This window comes from Pantherophis guttatus, chromosome 10 (assembly GCF_059756535.1).
Source record: "Pantherophis guttatus breed Tessera chromosome 10, ASM5975653v1, whole genome shotgun sequence".
NCBI lineage: Eukaryota > Metazoa > Chordata > Lepidosauria > Squamata > Colubridae > Pantherophis > Pantherophis guttatus.
Window position 1 is genome coordinate 21034109 of NC_142072.1, and position 20004 is coordinate 21054112.

General features: G+C 43.7%; 1 protein-coding gene across 1 annotated transcript in view; it reads left to right on the forward strand.

The window, feature by feature from the left end:
- LOC117663327 (angiopoietin-2-like) overlaps window positions 1-20004 on the forward strand; it is a 38568-nt gene that overhangs the window by 14331 nt on the left and 4233 nt on the right. Inside the window, exons 2-7 of the mRNA XM_034413411.3 lie at window positions 2957-3112; window positions 5398-5519; window positions 9991-10223; window positions 11682-11806; window positions 14028-14129; window positions 16950-17116. Coding sequence (XP_034269302.1) covers window positions 2957-3112; window positions 5398-5519; window positions 9991-10223; window positions 11682-11806; window positions 14028-14129; window positions 16950-17116 — 905 coding nt within the window. The remainder of the gene's footprint in view (window positions 1-2956; window positions 3113-5397; window positions 5520-9990; window positions 10224-11681; window positions 11807-14027; window positions 14130-16949; window positions 17117-20004) is intronic.

Consider the following 20004-nt stretch of genomic DNA (forward strand, 5'->3'; position numbering starts at 1 on the left):
GGCACGTCCACAGAACCGGTAGTAAAAAAATTTGGATTTCACCACTGCTCTTAGATTTATATACTGCTTCCTAGTGCTTTATTTATTTATTTATTTATTTATTTATTTATTTATTTATTTATTTATTTATTTATCGGTTCGAGTTATATGCCGCCCTTCTCCAGAGACTCAGGGCGGCTTACAATGCGTTAAGCAATAGCCTTCATACTTTTGTATATACCTACTTAGTAGGGCTTTTGGCCCCCCCTAAGCGGTGTTCTATTTTATACAAAGTCAGCTTATTGCCCCCACAATCCGGGTCCTCATTTTACCTACCTCGGAAGGATGGAAGGCTGAGTCAACCTTGAGCCTGGTGAGATTTGAACTCGTAGTAATTGCAGGCAGCTGGCAGCTAAGTGCTACTTAACAGCACTTTAGTCTGCTGCTCCACCAAGGCTCCTACACAGCCCTCTCTAAGTGGTTTACAGAATGAGCCTATTTCCTCCAACAATCTGGGTCCTCATTTTACTGACCTTGGAAGGATTGAAGGCTGGAGTCAACTTTGAACCCGTCAGGATTGAACTCCTGGCAGTGGGCAGAGTTAGCCTGCAAGGCTGCGTATAGCAGGGCCTTTATTTCAATGTCAGGATAGTTATGAATAGTACAACATTTTTTGACAGAAGTAACTAGACTAGATATTTTTATTTAGTTAGTTGTGTCCTGCCTTTATTAGTTTTACAAATAACTCAAGGCAGTGAACGTATCCAACACACCTTCCTCCTCTTATTTTCTCACAGCAGCAACCCCGTTGCTGTTGGTCTGAGAGAGAGGGACTGCCTAAAGTCATCGAGCTGGTTTTCATGGCTAAGGCAGAACTAGAATTCACAGCCTCTCGCTTTCTAGCCTTAACCACTAGGCCAAACTGACTCTCCGTTTGATTAACAGAGACTCAGTGGCTAAGACGCTGAGCTTGTCGATCAGAAAGGTCGGCAGTTCGGCGGTTCAAATCCCTAGTACAGGTCTTCTGAGCAGGGGGTTGGACTGGATGACCTCCAAGGTCCCTTCCAACCCTTCCAAGGCAACCAAAGCATGTCTTATCCAAGGTCTTCCGTTCTACAGGGGCTCATCCCATGATCTGGCTCAATCCACTAGACATGTTAGCTGGAGAATTCTGGGAGTTGAAGTCCACCCATCTTAAAGTTGCCAAGAAGAGGAAACTCTGCTCCAGAGAAGTGCTGGATCTTTAAGGCTATACGGGGAAAGGTGGAAAGATCAGGCCTATCCAAATTTTGATGATAATGATGTTCCATAAGGCAAGATCTACAACAGAGAAGGGATATCCCACGGATCCTACAGGTGGCAATGTTTTCTGAAGAGAGATAAAGAATGCCCAGTCTAGGACTGGGGACAGGCAATCTTGCAAGTACAGGTAGTTCTCAACTCACAACCACAACTCACAACCACAACCATGACTGTGGGGATGTTGTGATGGTCATAAGTGCGAGGACCAATTGTAAGTCACTTTTTTCAGTGCTATTGTAACCTTGAATGGTTGCTAAATGAATGGCATAAGTCAAGGACTGCTTGAAATTGTTTCTGTATGTCTTGGATCAAGTCACCTAAAAAGAGAAGAAAGAAGAAGTGCTGGGGATTTGCCAAATAGTAAAGATAAGGATCTTTTCAATCAGAAGATGTTGGTGATGCAAGAATCAAGCCAAAATGAAGTTACTGCGTAATGTACATATCTAGGAAGTTAAGTGCAAGTGCTTTGCAAGCTGGCTAGCCATACTTAGGATACAAAATACAAATAGAGAGTATGAATACAGAGTAACAAGAGTTGGGAGGGACCTTGGAGGTCTTCTAGTCCAACCTCTGCTTCAAGATAGCATTCAGAAAGATGGCTATCTAACTTGTCCTAAAACTTCCAGTGATGAAGCATCCACAACTTCTGAAGGCAAGCCATCCCATTGATTAATTGTTCTCATTGATGGGAAATTTCTCCTTAATTCTAGGTTGGATTTCTGTCTGGTAAACTTCCATCCGTTACCTTTCTCCCGTCCTTAGGTGCTTTGGAGAATAGGGTGACCCCCTCTTCTCTGTGTAAAGGTAAAGGTTCCCCTCACACGTATGTGCTAGTCGTTCCCAACTCTAGGGGGCGGTGCTCATCTCCGTTTCAAAGTCGAAGAGCCAGCGCTGTCCGAAGACGTCTCCGTGGTCATGTGCCCGGCATGACTAAACGGCAAAGGCGCACGGAACGCTGTTACCTTCCCACCAAAGATGGTCCCTGTTTTTCTACTTGCATTTTTTACGGGCTTTCAAACTGCTAGGTTGGCATGTTGCGGGAAACCCGCTTTCTCAAAAGCAGGAGACAAGACCACGAAAGCTGGAGAACACAGGTTTATTTGCTAGCAAAGGTTCAGAGTAATAGTTTGGCAAAGTCTGAACCCTATCTATCTTTTATAGGTTTTGCAATTCTAGTTCTACTGATGCTTTACATTTCCTTATACATATTGAGATACAGTGCATCAAAACAGGATATAAAAAGAAGTAGTTATCTTTCGGTACATATTCCATATAGGGTATATCTTGCATATTTTACACCATCTGTTAGTTTCGGAACTCCTCACGTGCCAAATATTGTGTTACAGAATAATATGATACATAGGTCATTAAGCATACAAGTACATTTAGCAAGAGGTTGGTACTTTCCTAATCTTGTGACAGAGATAGAAACAACTAAAGGTCAATTTACCTATACTTTGATATCAATTTACTGGTATTTGAGGTCACCTGTCTCAGGCAGAAGCTGGGACAAGTCACGGGAGCTCACCCCGTTACGCAGCACTAGGGATTCGATCCGCTGAACCTCCAACCTTTCGATCGACAAGCTCAACGCCTTAGCCACTGAGCCACCGCGTCCCTTACCTTCTCTGTGACGACTCCTCAAATTTGATCCCCATTGCTTACGTTCTTTCAGCTGGAGAATTACATCCAGGACAATGTGCGGATGGAGATGTCAGAGACCCATTTCAGTTCTGTACAGGATCACACGGCAGCCATGTTGGAAATTGGGACCAACCTCCTTAACCAAACTGCTGAGCAGACCCGGAAACTCACCAATGTAGAGATACAGGTAAGCCAATCTTCTTTCGGTAGCCTTTTCCTGGATTTTATCTCTGGTGATTATTATTATTTTTTTTTAGGGCAAGGCTATTTCTTGCCAACTTACAGGGCCTGCTTTGCCTATTTCAGCCATAATGGCCCTACCATTGTTTACTGAATACATCAAAGGAGCCTGGATAGCTCTGCAGACAAGGCACTGTAATTTAACACCAGCTGTCTGCAATTAAAATAAGTTCGAATCTTGCCAGGCTCAAGGTTGACTCAGCTTTCCATCCTTTCTAAGGTAGGTAAATTGAGGACCCAGTTTGTGGGGGCAATAAGCTGACTTTGTATAAATATACAAAAAGAATGAAGGCTGTTGCTTAACGCATTGTAAGCCGCCCTGAGTCTCCGGAGAAGGGCGGCATATAAATCAAATTTAAAAATAAAAAAAAAGTCGAGATGACAGCCAGAAGGGAAGATGGTTTCCTAACCACAGTGGCTGCCTTCCAGTAGTGGTATTCACTTACCTTCACTACCGGTTCACAAATGTGAGCACGCTGCCACCTCTGCATATGCGCAGAGCGTCCATGATGACATCAGGGCATGTGGGCAGAGCCTCCTGCCGCTACCAGTTTGCGCGAACCGGGTAGAACTGGTAGAATCCCCCCCCCTTGCTGCCTTTGCACAAGCTATGCCAAAACAAAACTGGGGTTTTATATGATGGCTGGGTTTCTAACACAAGCTTGACTTGGTCCCTGAATTCATGCTTTTCTGGATTTGCACAACTGAACAAAGAGCCTAGAACGGTTCTTGTGGCATATGAAACCACCAAAAAAGAACCAAAGTCAAAAACCCACACACGCTATGTTGGCCTGCCACTGATGACAATTTGGAAGCTGCAGATGGGCCCCAATGCAACAGCCCCAATACTGTTTGGTCAGTTGTGCAAATCCAGAAGAACATGAGTAGCTTCTGCAAAAAGTAGAAGGGTTTGAACAGGCATATTCAAGGAATGTAGCTATCCTAAACCAATCATGTCAGCTCTTTGTTTTCCCCTAAGCTGTGTCATGGCTTGTTCTAAAAATACAGAGTTTAAAACAGGTGCGAACCTACAAATCGATGTTTGCCTCACTGACCAAAGAAGGAACATGGAGGACATCCAAGGCAGTGGTGGGTTTCAAATTTTTTTACTACCGGTTCTGTGGGTGTGGCTTGGTGGGCGTGGCAGGGGAAGGATACTGTAAAATCTCCATTCCCATCTCACTCCAGGGGAAGGTTACTGCAAAATCCCCATTTCCTCCCAATCAGCTGGGACTTGGGAGGCAGAGAATAGATGGGGGCGGGGCCAGTCAGAATTTTTACTACCGGTTCTCCGAACTACTCAAAATTTCCGCTACCGGTTCTCCAGAACTGGTCAGAACCTGCTGAAACCCACCTCTGGTGTGATTGTTGCCTTTCATTCTTTTTCCTCTATTTTCCTTATCCCAATAAACATTTTATATCTAGCAATTTGACTTCACTGACTTTTATAAAAAGGATTTCTTATTAACACTTTCCCCTATGCAAAACTCCACAGCTACCCCTTGTGTTTTCAGGATTAAGTTCTGTACTTTTGTAGTTAGGGCATTATATTGTTGTTTTATTTTTCCTAAACCTGAGCTGAAGGAAGAAAAGCTACAGGTACTCAACATAGTTCTCAACTTATGACTGTAATTGAGCCCACAATTATGATTGTAAGTCACACTGGTTGTTAAGTGAGTGATCACATGGCTGGGCCCAATTTTACAACCTTTTTTGCAGTGGTCGTTAAACAAACAGAACTGGCAAATACCACCTCTGGCTGGCCCCAGAGTAGGGTGGGAATGGAGATTTTGCAGTAACCTTCCCCTGCCATGCCCACCAAGCCGTGTTCACCAAGCCACACCATGTCCATCACAGAACCGGTAGTAAAAAAATGTAGATTTCACCACTGCTTTATAGAGTGGCATTAGTACCTCACTTGATCTTGATTGTATCCCTCTGTTAATGCAATTTAGGATTAAGTGATTCAGCTTGATTGCTGGGGGTCTATCATAAATATCTGAAGAAGCACTCATCAACCAGTGAGGTCTCTCGGATGGTTATTCTCGGTTTTTATCAGAATTACTTCAGTTCTATTGTATTGTAAGCCATCAGTCATGATTTACAATCATACACTAAACTGAAGTCAAACCACCTGAAGTTTGAGCATGATGCATAAAGGCCAAGAAAAGATATAGGAGACTTTCTCTGCTATTTCTATTCTCCGATGTAACCAGGTTTTCTAACAAACAGGTTCTCAACCAAACGTCCCGCCTGGAAATTCAAGTTTTGGAAAATTCCCTGTCTACCAACAAGCTTGAGAAACTTCTTCTTCTGCAGACCCACGAAATCAGCAGACTCCAGGAAAGGAACAGGTTAGTCCTGTTTGGCTTGATGTTTAATTCATCAGGAATAAGTGAAACCCACTTAATCCGAGTATATTTGTGTAATCCTAGTGCGGTTGTGGCATCATAGAGCCCTAGAGAGGACGGAAATGTTGAGAAGCCATTACAAAAAATGAAAAAGAGCAGGAGCCCCAGAAAAGATGTTATAGTGTTAGAAAGAGACGCAGACTATCTTCTCCCTGACTCACCGGGGTAAAGGAGGGAGAAGAGGAAAATCACAAGCAGTCTTGCCAAGTTCTGTTAATATGTCTTTTCTCAGTACAACTGAGTTCTATTCTTCTTCTGGAGTCAGCTTCCTGATCTGAATAATTTTGAAGGGAGGACAAGCATTTTGGTTTCTTGTGGAGAGAGAATTCAGCACCTCTAGACATAGCTGGAGAAAATTTTGTTGGAAAACCTGTCAGTAAAGTTGCCCCTACAACAGGGGTGAAATCCTACCGGTTCAGACCGGTTCGGGCAAACCTCTAGGGATTATTGGCATCAGTTTGCCGAACCGGTAGTAATCACCCCTCGTTGGCCCCACCCACACCTGGCCAGTCACTGATTACCTCTTCCGGCCACTTGATATTCCACAGAATTCAATGTTAAATGCAGCAGAGAGAATGCTAACCTTTCTCCTTCCATTCAGGACGGAGCTGCTGCAGCCTGTCCCTTTTAAGGTAGTCCCCAGGAGAGAGGGGGCCAGGAGGGAACCATAAAGGGAGCAGCAGCTCCGTTCTGAATGGAGGGAGAAAAGTTAGCATTTTCTCTGCCAAAGAATTCAATGTTAAATGCAGCAGAGAGAATGCTAATTTTTCTCCCTCCATTCACAACGGAGCTGCTGCAGCCTGTCCCTTTAAGGTAGTCCCCAGGAGGGAGGGGGATGGGGCGGTGGAGCAGCTGGAATGGAGCCGTTTTCATGAAAGGCAGGAAAATGGGGAAGGGGATTTTCCTGCCTGTCATCCATTCCTCAATCTCAGAACAGGCTGAGGGAAGGATGGTAGGCAGGAATATTCCCCTCCCCATTTTCCTGCCATTCGCGACAAGAAGTGGCTGGGAGGGGAGGGGCTGGTGAGGAGCCCCGCGATGTGAGTGATGTCGAGTTGGCCACACCCACCCAGTCACATGACCTCCCCCCCAACAAGCCACACCCACAGAACCGATAGGGGAAATTTTTTAATTTCACCACTGCTCTACAGTAAGTCTTTGACTTACTGGGATTCAGCCAGCTCAGGCCGTTTCAGGCGAACCGGTAGTTAAACTACTGGCTGGCTCCGCCTCTCCCCTCCCTGCCCCACCCCTTACAGGAGTCCCCACACTCCCCATTTTTGCTCCCAGGAGGCTGCAGAGAGGCCTATTAGGCCCAAAACGGGGTGCGGGCTGGTGGTGGAGCTGAGTGCTCAGCAGGCTGAGTGCTGCCTGTCAAACCCCTGGCCATGCCCACCCAGCCGGTCATTAGGGCAGAGAACTGGTTGTTAAATTATTTGAATCCCACCCGCTTACAATCCTTCATTTAGCCACCATTAAAAGTTGCAACAACGGCACTGAAAAAATTGAATTACAACAGTCCTCTCGCTTATGACCATTGCAGCATCCCCACAGTCACGTGATCGACATTAACACCTTTGGCAAAGAAAGGTCATAAAATCGGGTGAAACTCATTGAACAACTGTCTTGCTTAGCAACAGAAACTCCCAATTGTAGTTGTAAGTTGAGGACTACCTATACAGGGCAAGACAGACAAATTCAAGAAACGTGTTGAATTTAGAAATGTCTGCATATTAAAAAAAAAAAACCCAAAAAAACAGCTATGGCAGTGCCTGTTTTTTATGGTTTGATAAGCTCTGCTTATCTTAATTATTAATCAGTGTCCTGAGTTTTCAAAATTCCTTGAACCACAAATTATAAATGTTGTGCAACAGCTTCTCCTACGTTTTTTCTTCACCCAGTTAAGCTTGTTGTGTGAAGACATAAAACTTCACATGGAATTCGTTCCATAATGGAATTCTAGAAGCAGTTGCCCTGAAATGAAGAACTAGATCAGGGGTCTCCAACCTTGGCAACTTTTAAGACTTGTGGACTTCAACTCCCAGAGTTCCTCAGCCAGCAAAGCTCTCCATGGAAAACTTCATATATATCGCCCTAAAGTTTAAATATATTGTTGAGCTTTGACCACGAAACAGAATATTCAGCAATCTTTCCCCTGAGATGACAGGGGAATAACAATAAGTGAACATAAAAGTATAACCCAAGATTATAAATCTACAGTAACTCTATTTTTCTAGTGCTGAATTATTTCCTTTGCTCCCCAGCAAGCCTGGTAATTCTTTAGATAATTCTTCTAAAGGACAGGTATAGCGTTCAAAAGCGATTTCTCCAAACAGCAGTGGTCTGCCAAACATTTAACGGTTTTTTAAACATCAAAATAGAATAAGCCTCGATCATGTGGGGGAAGTCAACCTACCCATCCAATTTAACCTACCCATCCGTGGAGTGAACTAAGAGAATGACAGATTTAAAAGGGAATATGAAGGTCATCTAGTCCAACCCCCTGCTCAAGCATGGGATCCTATACCATGGTAGACAAATGGTTGTCCAGTCCTTTCTTAAAAGTTTTCAGTGTTGGAGCACCCACAGCTTCTGAAGGCAAGCTGTTCCATTGGTTGCACTAATGATGTTCGATTCAATTCAAATCTTTATTGTCAGTGCACAACATATGTGCAATGAGATTGGTTGAGCTCCCGCAGTGCACCCCCCACAACACAATACAACTCACAGTGAAGACAGAAAATCCCTAACTCAACAAATCATATTAACAAAACACTCAGTCCTATTGCACCAGTGTGAACATGTTACACATTGCGCCGGCCCTGCAAGTCCATCGTACTACGTAGTTATGATGTTATGTCTCATTCAGGAGTCTGACAGCCCACAGATAGAAACTGTTCTTCAACCTGTTTGTGCGGCTGGCTATGGTTCTGTATCTCCTTCCCGATGGTAGGAGGATAAAGAAGTGATGACCAGGGTGAGAGTTGTCTCTGAGGATTTTCCTCACTCTTCTAAGGCAGCGAGCCCTAGCGGTCTCATCTGTAGTGGTATCAGGGGGCAGGCAGCCCACACTGTTTTGTGCTGTGCTCACCACCCTCTGTAATGTTTTTCTATCTGAGGCTGTCAAACTGGCATGCCATACCATGATGCAATAAGTGAGGACCGCTTTCTATTGTGGACCGGTAAATGTTCTGCCCCAGCTATGGACCCCAAAGAATGCAGTACACACAAAATCCGTTCAAACCTTAGTTTACTAAATAAACCAGTTTTTTTACAACAATGGCTGTTAATTAACTGCATTAACAGCCGCCAAGAATTCAAAGAATAATACTGAAAGCTTACTGTGGTTGGCAGAATGCCCAGAAACAATTTGCAGGAAGCTGATAAGATAAACAAGACAAGACACAAAGGTATGTGAACGAAGTTGTTCCCTGCAAATTGCTTCAGTCAGCGTTCCTCCTTAAATAGGCTAAGGAAGTGGCCTATTAGTCCCAAGCCTTACTCTCGAAGGAGACCTCCTCCTGAGGAGCCACTCCTGCCTTTTGGCAACTCTGCGCACCTGTGCATCGAGAAGAGGCTCCTCCTCTTCGTCCTCTTCACTTAAGGGAGCTTCTGGAGGTTCTGAAGGCCTTGGCTGAATCCCCGCCTCTGGCACCACATCTTCTCCAGCCTCCTCCTTGTTGAACTTGAGTGCCAGCTGCACAGGCTGCTGGCGCTGTCTGAATCCACTACTAGTTGCACAGGCCGCGTACGGGCCACAACAATAAGAGGAGGTTGTCAGTTGTTATTCCACCCTGTTTTTACACAAGACCCTAAGGAAATGGAGTCTCTGTTGGGCCTTCCTGGCTACCTGGATCCTGTTACCTAGTTAAATAATGAAAAGTCTGCAAGAAACCAACCAAGCTCAGAGAACACCAAAGACCTGACAGTTCAACCCTGGGCTACAAATATTCTCTTCTGTTGGTACATAAAGAATTACATCAACTCTGTGTCAGGGTTCCAAGTAACACACCCAATGAAAGAAAACTCCAATAAATAAAGCTACATTTTATTAGAGATGTCATACTGGCACAACTGGAAAAACCCGAATCTGAAAGTTTCCAGGTTTTCCCCACCCAACGAAAAGTTCAAGTCCCTGCCCAGCACCCACATGTCCATCACATAGTCCAATCAAAGCACCGTCCCAATTGGAGATGCTTCCCAGTTCCAGCCTTCCAGGTGCAGGGCAAGATGTCCTTGAACCTCTGAGAAAGGAATGTTATTATGACTATATCTCACCCATGCTCCATACAATCCCACCTCCCAATTTCCCACAGTAGTAAACGTGGCAGGTCTGAAGGCACAATACAAAAGATGGCTTCCAGGTCTGACACACTGAGTTTGAGAATCAGTATAAATTGTCTCTTTTCTTTAGCTTTCTAGAGAAGAAAGTCTTGGCTATTGAAAACCAACGTGAGGAGGAGCTGCAGGGCCTGAAGACCGAGAAGATGGAAATGCAGAAGCTTCTTTCCAAGCAGGTGGACCTTGTTGGGCATCTGGAGCAACGCCTGGGTGTTGCCTTGCTGAACAACACAGCCCTCCACAAACAACAAACATCTTTGGCAGAGACAGTGAAGCATCTGATAGGCTTGGTGTCCCAGTGCAATCGTAAGTAACTTCCCCTAAGTTTCAAGACTTGGCCAGTTGGCCCAATTGGAATTTAAAGTTTGATGAGAAGAAGCAGGACAATACTACCATCATGTAGAGTGGGTCTTTTTGCAGAAAAATCCATGACAAAGTGGCTAAGAGATCCCCAGTCTTTATAAAATCTAAGCAGTATGTAGCTCTTTCACTTCTTTGGTAAAGGTAAAGGTAAAGGTTCCCCTCGCACAAATGTGCTAGTCGTTCCCGACTCTAGGGGGGCGGTGCTCATCTCCGTTTCAAAGCCGAAGAGCCAGCGCTGTCCGAAGACGTCTCCGTGGTCATGTGGCCGGCATGACTCAATGCCAAAGGCGCACGGAACGCTGTTACCTTCCCACCAAAGGTGGTCCCTGTTTTTCTACTTGCATTTTTTACGGGCTTTCGAACTGCTAGGTTGGCAGAAGCTGGGACTAATAACAGGAGCATGGCCTGTTACATGGCGCTAGGGATTCGAACCGTTGAACTGCCGACCTTTCGATCGACAAGTTCAGCGTCTTAGCCACTGAGCCACCGCATCCCTCTTTGTTAGCACTTCTTAAAATTTAGAGTCCTTAAGCTGTCTGAGCTGAGCTGGGTTTTTTTTTTTTTTTTTCAGATGTTTCATTACCCAAGTAGGTAACATCTTCAGATGGTTGGGTAATGAAACATGCGCAAGAAAACAGTCAAATTCAGAGAACACCAAGGACTTCACAGTTCAACCCTCAGCTATCAATATTCTCTTCTATTCATACTTCCTAAAATCTCTAAATGAGCTCACAAGTTGCAGGTGACATGGGCATTCCAGGAATCAGCAGCCCTAGATAAACAGAGTTTAGGGTTCCATTTCCATAGCATCTCTGGGTCTATTTGAAAAACTGTTTTGCTCCTTGGAAACCTTCCACCTGCTCTGCAAGGTCTCTGGGTATCCCTAACACAGACAGATTTTATTACAGAGAGGATGAATTCAGCCTTACAACAATATAATTGATGCACTGTCAGGCCTGGAAGCCATCTTTTGCATTAGGCCTTCAGACCTGTCACATTTACTACTGTGGGAAACTGGGAGGGGGGATTGTATGGAGCATGGGTGAGATATAGTCATAATAACATTCTTTTCTCAGAGAGTCAAGGACATCTTGCCCTGCACATGGAAGGCTGGAACTGGGAGGCAACTCCAGTTGGGACGGTGCTTAGATTGGACCATGTGATGGGTTTGTGGGTGTTGGGCAGGGACTTGAACTTTTCTTTGGGTGGGGAAAACCTGGAAGCTTTCAGATTCGGGTTTTCCCAGATGTGCCAATAGGACATCTCTAATAAAATGGGACTTTGAGGAATTTCAAGCCTTGGAGTTTTCTTTCGTTGGGGGTGTTACTTAGAACCCTGACATGCACATTCCTACCCTAACTGGGCAATTTACTGAAAATGACTTTTGATCTCGCCCCACAGATGTTTCGTTCACCTTGCCAGATGAGCAGAAGGTCTTCAAGGATTGTGCAGCTGCATACAAAGCGGGGGTTTCTACCAGCGGAGTCTACACCCTTCGGGTCCCCAATACTACAGCCACTGTAAAAGTGAGTGTATGTACTAATGAGCTTTGTCCTTCTTCATGCATCAGTTCAGAAGTGAAATCCAGCAGGTTCTGACAGGTTCTAGAGAACTAGTAGTGGAAATTTTGAGTAGTTCGGAGAACCGGCAAATACCACCTCTGGCTAGTCCCAGAGTGGGGTGGAAATGGAGATTTTGCAGTATCCTTCCCCCTGGAGTGGGGAGTGAATGGGGATTTTGCAGTATCCTTCCCCCAGGAGTGGGGAGGGAATGGGGATTTTGCAATATCCTTTCCCTGGAGCGGGGAGGGAATGGGAATTTTGCAGTATCCTTCCCCCAGGAGTGGGGAGGGAATGGAGATTTTGCAGTATCCTTCCCCCTGGAGTGGGGAGTGAATGGGGATTTTGCAATATCCTTCCCCTGGAGCGGGGAGGGAATGGGAATTTTGCAGTATCCTTCCCCCAGGAGTGGGGAGGGAATGGGGATTTTGCAATATCTTCCCCTGCAGTGGGGAGGGAATGGGGATTTTGCAGTATCCTTCCCCTGGAGTGGGGAGGAATGGGGATTTTGCAGTATCCTTCCCCCAGGAGTGGGGAGGGAATGGGAATTTTGCAATATCCGTCCCCTGGAGCGGGGAGGGAATGGGAATTTTGCAGTATCCTTTCTCTGCCATGCCTACCAAGCCACACCATGCCCACCAAGCCACGCCCAGAGAACTGGTAGCAAAAAAAATTGGATTTCACCACTGCATCACTTCATACATCAGACTAAGCCACAGTATTCTTAAGCACGATTGGTTGAATGCGTTCTTATGACCAAACATATGTACAGGTAGTCCTTGACTTATCACCATTCATTTAGCAACCAATTCAAAGTTATAACAGCACTGAAAAAAAGTGACTTATGATTGGTCTTTGCACTTATGACCATCCCAGCATTCCAATGGCCATGTGATGAAAGTTCAGGCACTTGGCAACTGGCATGAACTTACATCAGTTGCAATGTGCTGAAGTCATGTGATCACCACTTGCGATCTTCTGGCAAGCCGGATTAACCCAACCATTGCCTGATTCACACAAGTAGTGATTCATTTAAAAGCCATGGCAAAAAAAATTGTAAAATTGGTCACCACTCACTTAACAATTGCCTCACTTAGCAGCAGAAATTCTGATCCCAACTATAGTCCTAGGTTGAGGTCTACCTATAAAAAGGCTAAGTTACAACGGCTGAGCCCACATGTCACATTAAGCCAGTGTTTCTCAACCTTGGTAGCTTGAAGATGGGTGGACTTCAACTCCCAGAATCCCCCAGCCAGGGATTCTGGGAGTTGAAGTCCACCCATCTTCAAGCTACCAAGGTTGAGAAACACTGCATTAAGCCATCATGTGATCTGTTTAATTTTGGCTTTATGCGAAGAATGAAACCAGGCACAAACCATGATTTAATTTGGTCCATAGTTTATGTTGCTTCACGTACAACCATTAAATGTAAACATCATATTTAAGTTTTAGATAATGTATAGATCCACTCATTATATAAAGCAATAATAGGCAAAACAAGCCTATGAACAATGACATAATCGGTATAATCAATTATAGGAATAATAGGTAATCAAATACTATTAAAAGCTTCCAACTAAGAAATAGGTTTCATCTGATGTCTAGAAGAAAGAAATTTCATAATTTGGGCACTACCACTAAGAACATTACTAAAAACTACATTACGGACGTGAACTACATTACGGTTCAGTGGCTAAGATGCTGAGCTTGTCGATCGAAAGGTCGGCAGTTCAGCGGTTCGAATCCCAAGTGCCGCGTAATGGGGTGAGCTCCCGTTACTTGTCCCAGCTTCTGCCAACCTAAGCACTTCGAAAGCACGTGAAAAATGCAAGTAGAAAAATAGGGACCACTTTTGGTGGGAAGGGAACAGCATTCTGTGCGCCTTTGGCGTTTAGTCCTGCTGGCCACATGACCACGGAGACGTCTTCGGACAGCGCTGGCTCTTCGGCTTTGAAACGGAGATGAGCACCGCCCCCTAGAGTCGGGAACGACTAGCACTTACTTACTAAGAACTACACCTGTTTCTGATCCTCCCAAGAATGATGCTAGCACATAATGTAACCAATTGAAAGGGAAAAGGAGATTGTAGTTCGAATTTAAAGACTCACTGTTTTCCACGTTGCTCAACCAGTTGTTTGACCTAATTTGTGGAAACTTCTCTTCCATTGATGTTCTGCCATTCTTCCAGGTGCTGTGTGACATGGAGACCAGTGGAGGAGGCTGGACCGTTATCCAACACCGCAAAGATGGTTCTGTGGATTTCCAACGCACCTGGAATGAATATAAACAGGTAAGAATCGATATAAGTCTGTGACTTAACATGACAGAGGAACTCAGGATGAATTGGATTCAAACTGATTATTTTGCACATTGAAAATGTGATGACCTTTGAACATTTGAAATTAAACTGAAAATTAATTCTGTTTAAATTATGTACAAAGCAATGGATAATTACCTTGAATTATAAATGAATGGGAATAAGATTTACAAAGACAAATAAGTTCAATATATGAGATTGTAATATTTGGTATATTTTTAACTTTAACTATGAATTGTAATATTTAAGGTATTGTTGAAGAGGTATAGAAAATATATATATTTGAAAAAGCAATCGAAAATTGGATTTATATAAAAAAATAATGAGAAATGAGAAATAGAATTATAAATGAATCAAAGTAAGATTTGGAATATTTTTAACCAGGAATTCAGCTAAAGTACTGGAAATCATAATGTATTATGGAAAGTAATTTGGTTTATCGCTTGGAAAAGAAATGAATGATTGCAATGTTATATATCTAAGTGACTTCTAGTAAGATATTGGATTGTAATATTTGGATAAGTTGACAAAGAAAAATATTTGTGATTGGAATAAGGGAATTTAGGGAAATACTGGAAATTATACTATGTTGTGAAAAGGATGTAATGGGGAAATATTTGATTTTAACTCTTAGAAAAATGATTGATTTCAAACTTAAGGGTTTTAACTTGGAGAAAGTAAGGTTAAAATTTAAATTTGATTAAGATTAGAGATTAGGGCGAATGGTAATATTGGTTATTAGAAGAAACAAGGAAAAGAAAAGAAAAATTAGAGAGAAAGATCATTATGGCAAAAAGTGAAATATATAAATTGTGTTGGAGATAACTAAAAATTGATATCTGTTCAGAAAAAAGGCATTGTTTGTTTTGTTTGTTTGTTTGTGTAAAAAATAAAAAAACTTTTACAAAAAGAAAATGAGATGACCTGGAGAAGATTGAGCAAGAAGCATTCTTCCTATTTTCTAGGCACAAGCAGAAAAATCCATCACCTGAATTTCTACTGCAATAGAAATAGGAATAGAGCTCAGTCACAGCAAGTGCTGGATTTTTCTCCAGCTTCTGCAAGGTTGCCAGCTGTTTTCTTGGTCGAAGCTTTTGTGACTTTGAGCCACTAGGGTGGCACTTAAGCCACCAGGGTTTCTTTAGCTCATACATGGAGTGGAGAACTTGTGGCACTGAGATCTTGCAGACTCCAACGTCCAGCACCTCTTACCTTTAACCATGTTGTCTGGCAAACCCATCCAGCAACATCTGGAAACCAACCAGCTCCTTATCCCAGTGAAGTCTGTGCTAAATATAATTGAGGTGGCTGCTAGACTGATGACAGACTCCATCTCCCCACCCTTGCTCTCTGCTCTCAACCCATCCACCTTTCTGCTTATCATACTGATGTATTATTCTCATTCTGCGCCTTTTGTCGTTAATTATTTTATTTTTCGATTATTTTACTTCTACAGGTAGTCCTCGATTTACGGCCATAATCAAGCCCAACGTTTTTGTGGCTAAGTGAAGCATTTGTTAAGGGAGCTTTGCCCCATTTTACAACACAGTTAGTAACACGGTTGTTAAGTGAATCTGCCTCCCCCACTAACTTTGCTGATCACATGACCCCCAGGGCAGTGGTGGGTTTCAAAAATTTTTACTACCGGTTCTGTGGGTGTGGCTTGGTGGGCGTGGCAGGGGAAAGATACTGTAAAATCTCCATTCCCTCCCCTCTCCAGAGGAAGGTTACTGCAAAATCCCCATTTCCTCCTGATCAGCTGGGACTCGGGAGGCAGAGAATAGATGGGGGCAGGGCCAGTCAGAGGTGGTATTTACCGGTTCTCCGAACTACTCAAAATTTCCGCTACCAGTTCTCCAGAACTGCTCAGAAACCTGCTGAAACCCACCTCTGCCCCAGGGTCATCAATATGAGTCAGTTGCCAAGCTTCCCAATTTTGATCAGGGGGATGTTATAACAGTCGTAAGTGTGAAAAACGGTCCTAAGTCACTTTTTTTTAGTGTCGTAACTTTGAACTGTCACTAAATGAACCATTATAAGTTGAGGGCTACCTGTATTCCTTTCATTTCTCTTCCTGTTTATTATTATAAACCGCCTAGAGTCGCCGTACGGCGAGGTCAGTGGCAAATAAGTAGTTTTTACCCATGGGCTGTCAGACTCCTGAATGCGAAATAACATCATAACTACGTAGTACGAAGGACTTGCAGGGCCGGCGCAACATGAAACATGTTCACAGAGGTGCAATAGGACTGAGTGTTTATTAATATGATTTATTGGGTTAGGGATTTTCTGTTTCCACTGTGAATTGTATTGTATTGGGGGCAGTGGTAAAATCCATTTTTTTTTACTACCGGTTCTGTGGGCGTGGCTTGGTGGGCGTGGCAGGGGAAGGATACTGCAAACTCTCCATTCCCACCCCACTCCAGGGGAAAGATATTGCAAAATCTCCATTCCCACCCCATTCTGGGGCCAGCAGAGGTGGTATTTGCTCCAAACTACTCAAAATTTCCGCCACCGGTTCTTCGAACTGCTCAAAATTTCCGCTACCGGTTCTTTGAACTGCTCAAAATTTCCGCTACTGGTTCTCTAGAACCTGTCAGAACCTGCTGGATTTCACCCCTGATTGGGGTGTGTGTGTGTGTGTGTGCACTGAGGGAGCTCCACCGATCTCATTGTATGTATGTTGTGCAGTGACAATAAAGGTTATTATTATTATCATAAATTTAATAAACAAGCAAACAAATATTTTCTACCAGACCCTTTTTTTCAATGTCTTCTCATGCTTCCTGACAGGGCTTTGGGTCCCCACCTGGAGAGTACTGGTTAGGCAACCACTTCATCCATTTGCTCACCGCCCAGAACCGCTACTCTCTCCGGATCAAGCTCCAAGACTGGGAAAACAATGAAGCTTATTCTGCCTTCGAGCATTTCCAAGTCGGCTCCGAGGAGCAGAACTATCGGTGAGGCTTTTCATGGAACACCTGTGGTCTCTTTGCTTAGCTGTTCATTGAACAAACATCTGGAATCCTGCCCCAACAGATGGATGACCTTCCACTCCTAAAATTTCCCAAGGCCACTGCTGAGAATTCTGGGGGTTGATTGTCCAGTTCTGGGGACAGCACTCCAATTCACACATAGGAAGATCATTTGGGGATCCTGTAAGATTTGGGCCAAAATGTAGTTTTCAAAATCTCTGTAGGATTTTATGTCTGCCCTGTCGGGGTTCTTGATTGTGACCACTCTGATGATTGTGAGCACTGTTTCCAACCCTTGCACAATTCCAATCTCTCTCTCTCTCTCTCCCTCCCTCCCTCCTCCCCCCCCTCTTGATTTTTACAGGGGTATGTGCAAGTGGTGAAATCCAAATTTTTTTCCTACTGGTCCTGTGGGTGTGGCTTGGTGGGTGTGGCAGGCGAAGGATACTGCAAAATCCCCATTCCCTCCCCACTCCTGGAGGAAGGATATTGCAAAATCCCCATTCCCTCCCCACTCCTGGGGGAAGGATACTGCAAAATCCCCATTCCCTCCCCACTCCAGGGGAAGGATGCTGCAAAATCTCCATTCCCTCCCCACTCCTGGGGGAAGGATACTGCAAAAATCACCATTCCCTCCCCACTCCAGGGGAAGGATACTGCAAAATCTCCATTCCCACCCCAGTCCAGGGGAAGGATACTGCAAAATCCCCATTCCCTCCCCACTCCTGGGGAAAGGATATTGCAAAATCCCCATTCCCTCCCCACTCCTGGGAAAAGGATATTGCAAAATCCCCAGTTCTTCCCCACTCCTGGGGGAAGGATATTGCAAAATCTTCATTCCCACCCAACTCTGAGGCCAGCCAGAGGTGGTATTTGCCAGTTCTCCAAACTACTCAAAATTTCCACTACTGGTTCGCCAGAACCTGTCAGAACCTGCTAGATTTCACCCCGGATATGTGTCTCAAACTCAGATAGTAGTTGAGAAATTCTTGAATTCGAGACCTTCTTGCTGTTGTTCCACCAACTAATCTGGGTGGAAACCGACATGGAATTTCCCATGCTAGATAGACCAATATTTCCCAACCTGGTACCCTCAGTGCTGGCTGGGACTTGGGACAGTTGCAGTCTCTCATGCCAGGGGAAGTGTGTTGTGTTGGGGGAAGGCTGGTGGAGCCCAACTGCACAAGAGAAGAGTGGGAAAAAGGAGAAGAAATGAACAGCTATCTCTCTTGAGCAGTGTTTCTCAGCCTTCGTAGCTTTGTGATGTGTGGACTTCAAAAAAAGGGCCTGGTGGCTCAGCAGACTGATAGCATTGTGATTAATACCAGCTGTCTGCAATTACTGCAAGTTCGAATCTCACCAGGCTCAAGGTTGACTCAGCCTTCCATCCTTTCTAAGGTAGGTTAAATGAGGACCCAGTTTGTGGGGGCAATAAGCTGACTTTGTATAAATATACAAAAGTATGAAAGCTATTGCTTAACGCATTGTAAGCCGCCCTGAGTCTCCGGAGAAGGGCGGTATATAAATCAAAATTTAAAAAAAATAAAATTCCCAGAATTCCCCAGCCGGTATGAATTCTGGGAGTTGAAGTTCACACATCCTAGAGTTGCCAAAGTTGAGAAACACTGCTTTACAGGTTGATTTCAGTGGCAGCTCCTTGAGTCAGGATCTTACCTGGCTCAAGGAGGAATTTTCTAAAATAAAATGAAATTCTAATCTCCCTCTAACTAGACTTGACGTCCTGCAGAACTGCCTATCTCTGTTCCTTTGCTTTCAGCTGATCAGAAAGGAGAATCATTCCCACACCTCTGGCAGAAGTTAAAACACAAGTTAAACCAGGCTAAGCCCCTCCTTTTTAAAAAGCCCATCTAAGAGGGCAGCTTTCTTGCTCCCAATGGGTACCTCATACTTTATTTTTTAAGGGCCATCTCATTTGTCCATTCATCTGGATTAACCATTCAGGAGTTCCTTTAACTCTTTCACTTTGTTCTATTCACTGAATGTCTCCCAGTTCCTATACAAGCAACAGCAAATACAGACTCTTCTTGATTTCCAATATCTGAGGGGCTGCCACAAAGAAGAGGGAGCCAAGTTATTCTCCAAAGCACCTGAGGGCAGGACAAGAAGCAATGAGTGGAAACTAATCAAGGAGAGAAGCAACCTAGAAATAAGGAGAAATTTCCTGACAGTTAGAACAAATAATAAGTGGAACAACTTGCCTGCAGAAGTTGTGAATGCTCCAACACTGGAAGTTTTTAAGAAGATGTTGGATAACCATTTGCCTGAAGTGGTGTAGGGTTTCCTGCATAAGCAGGGGGTTGGACTAGAAGACCTCCAAGGTCCCATCCAACTTCTATTCTATTCTGTTCTATTCTATTCTATTCTATTCTATTCTATTCTATTCTATTCTATTCTATTCTATTCTATTCTACTCTACTCTACTCTACTCTACTCTACTCTACTCTACTCTACTCTACTCTACTCTACTCTATTCTAATCTATTCTAATCTGTTCTATTCTATTCTATTCTATTCTATTCTATTCTATTCTATTCTACTCTACTCTACTCTACTCTATTCTAATCTAATCTAATCTATTCTAATCTGTTCTACTCTACTCTACTCTACTCTACTCTACTCTACTCTACTCTACTCTACTCTATTCTACTCTATTCTATTCTACTCTACTCTACTCTACTCTATTCTATTCTATTCTGTTCTATTCTATTCTGTTCTATTCTATTCTATTCTACTCTACTCTACTCTACTCTATTCTAATCTATTCTAATCTGTTCTATTCTATTCTATTCTATTCTATTCTACTCTACTCTACTCTATTCTAATCTAATCTATTCTATTCTAATCTGTTCTACT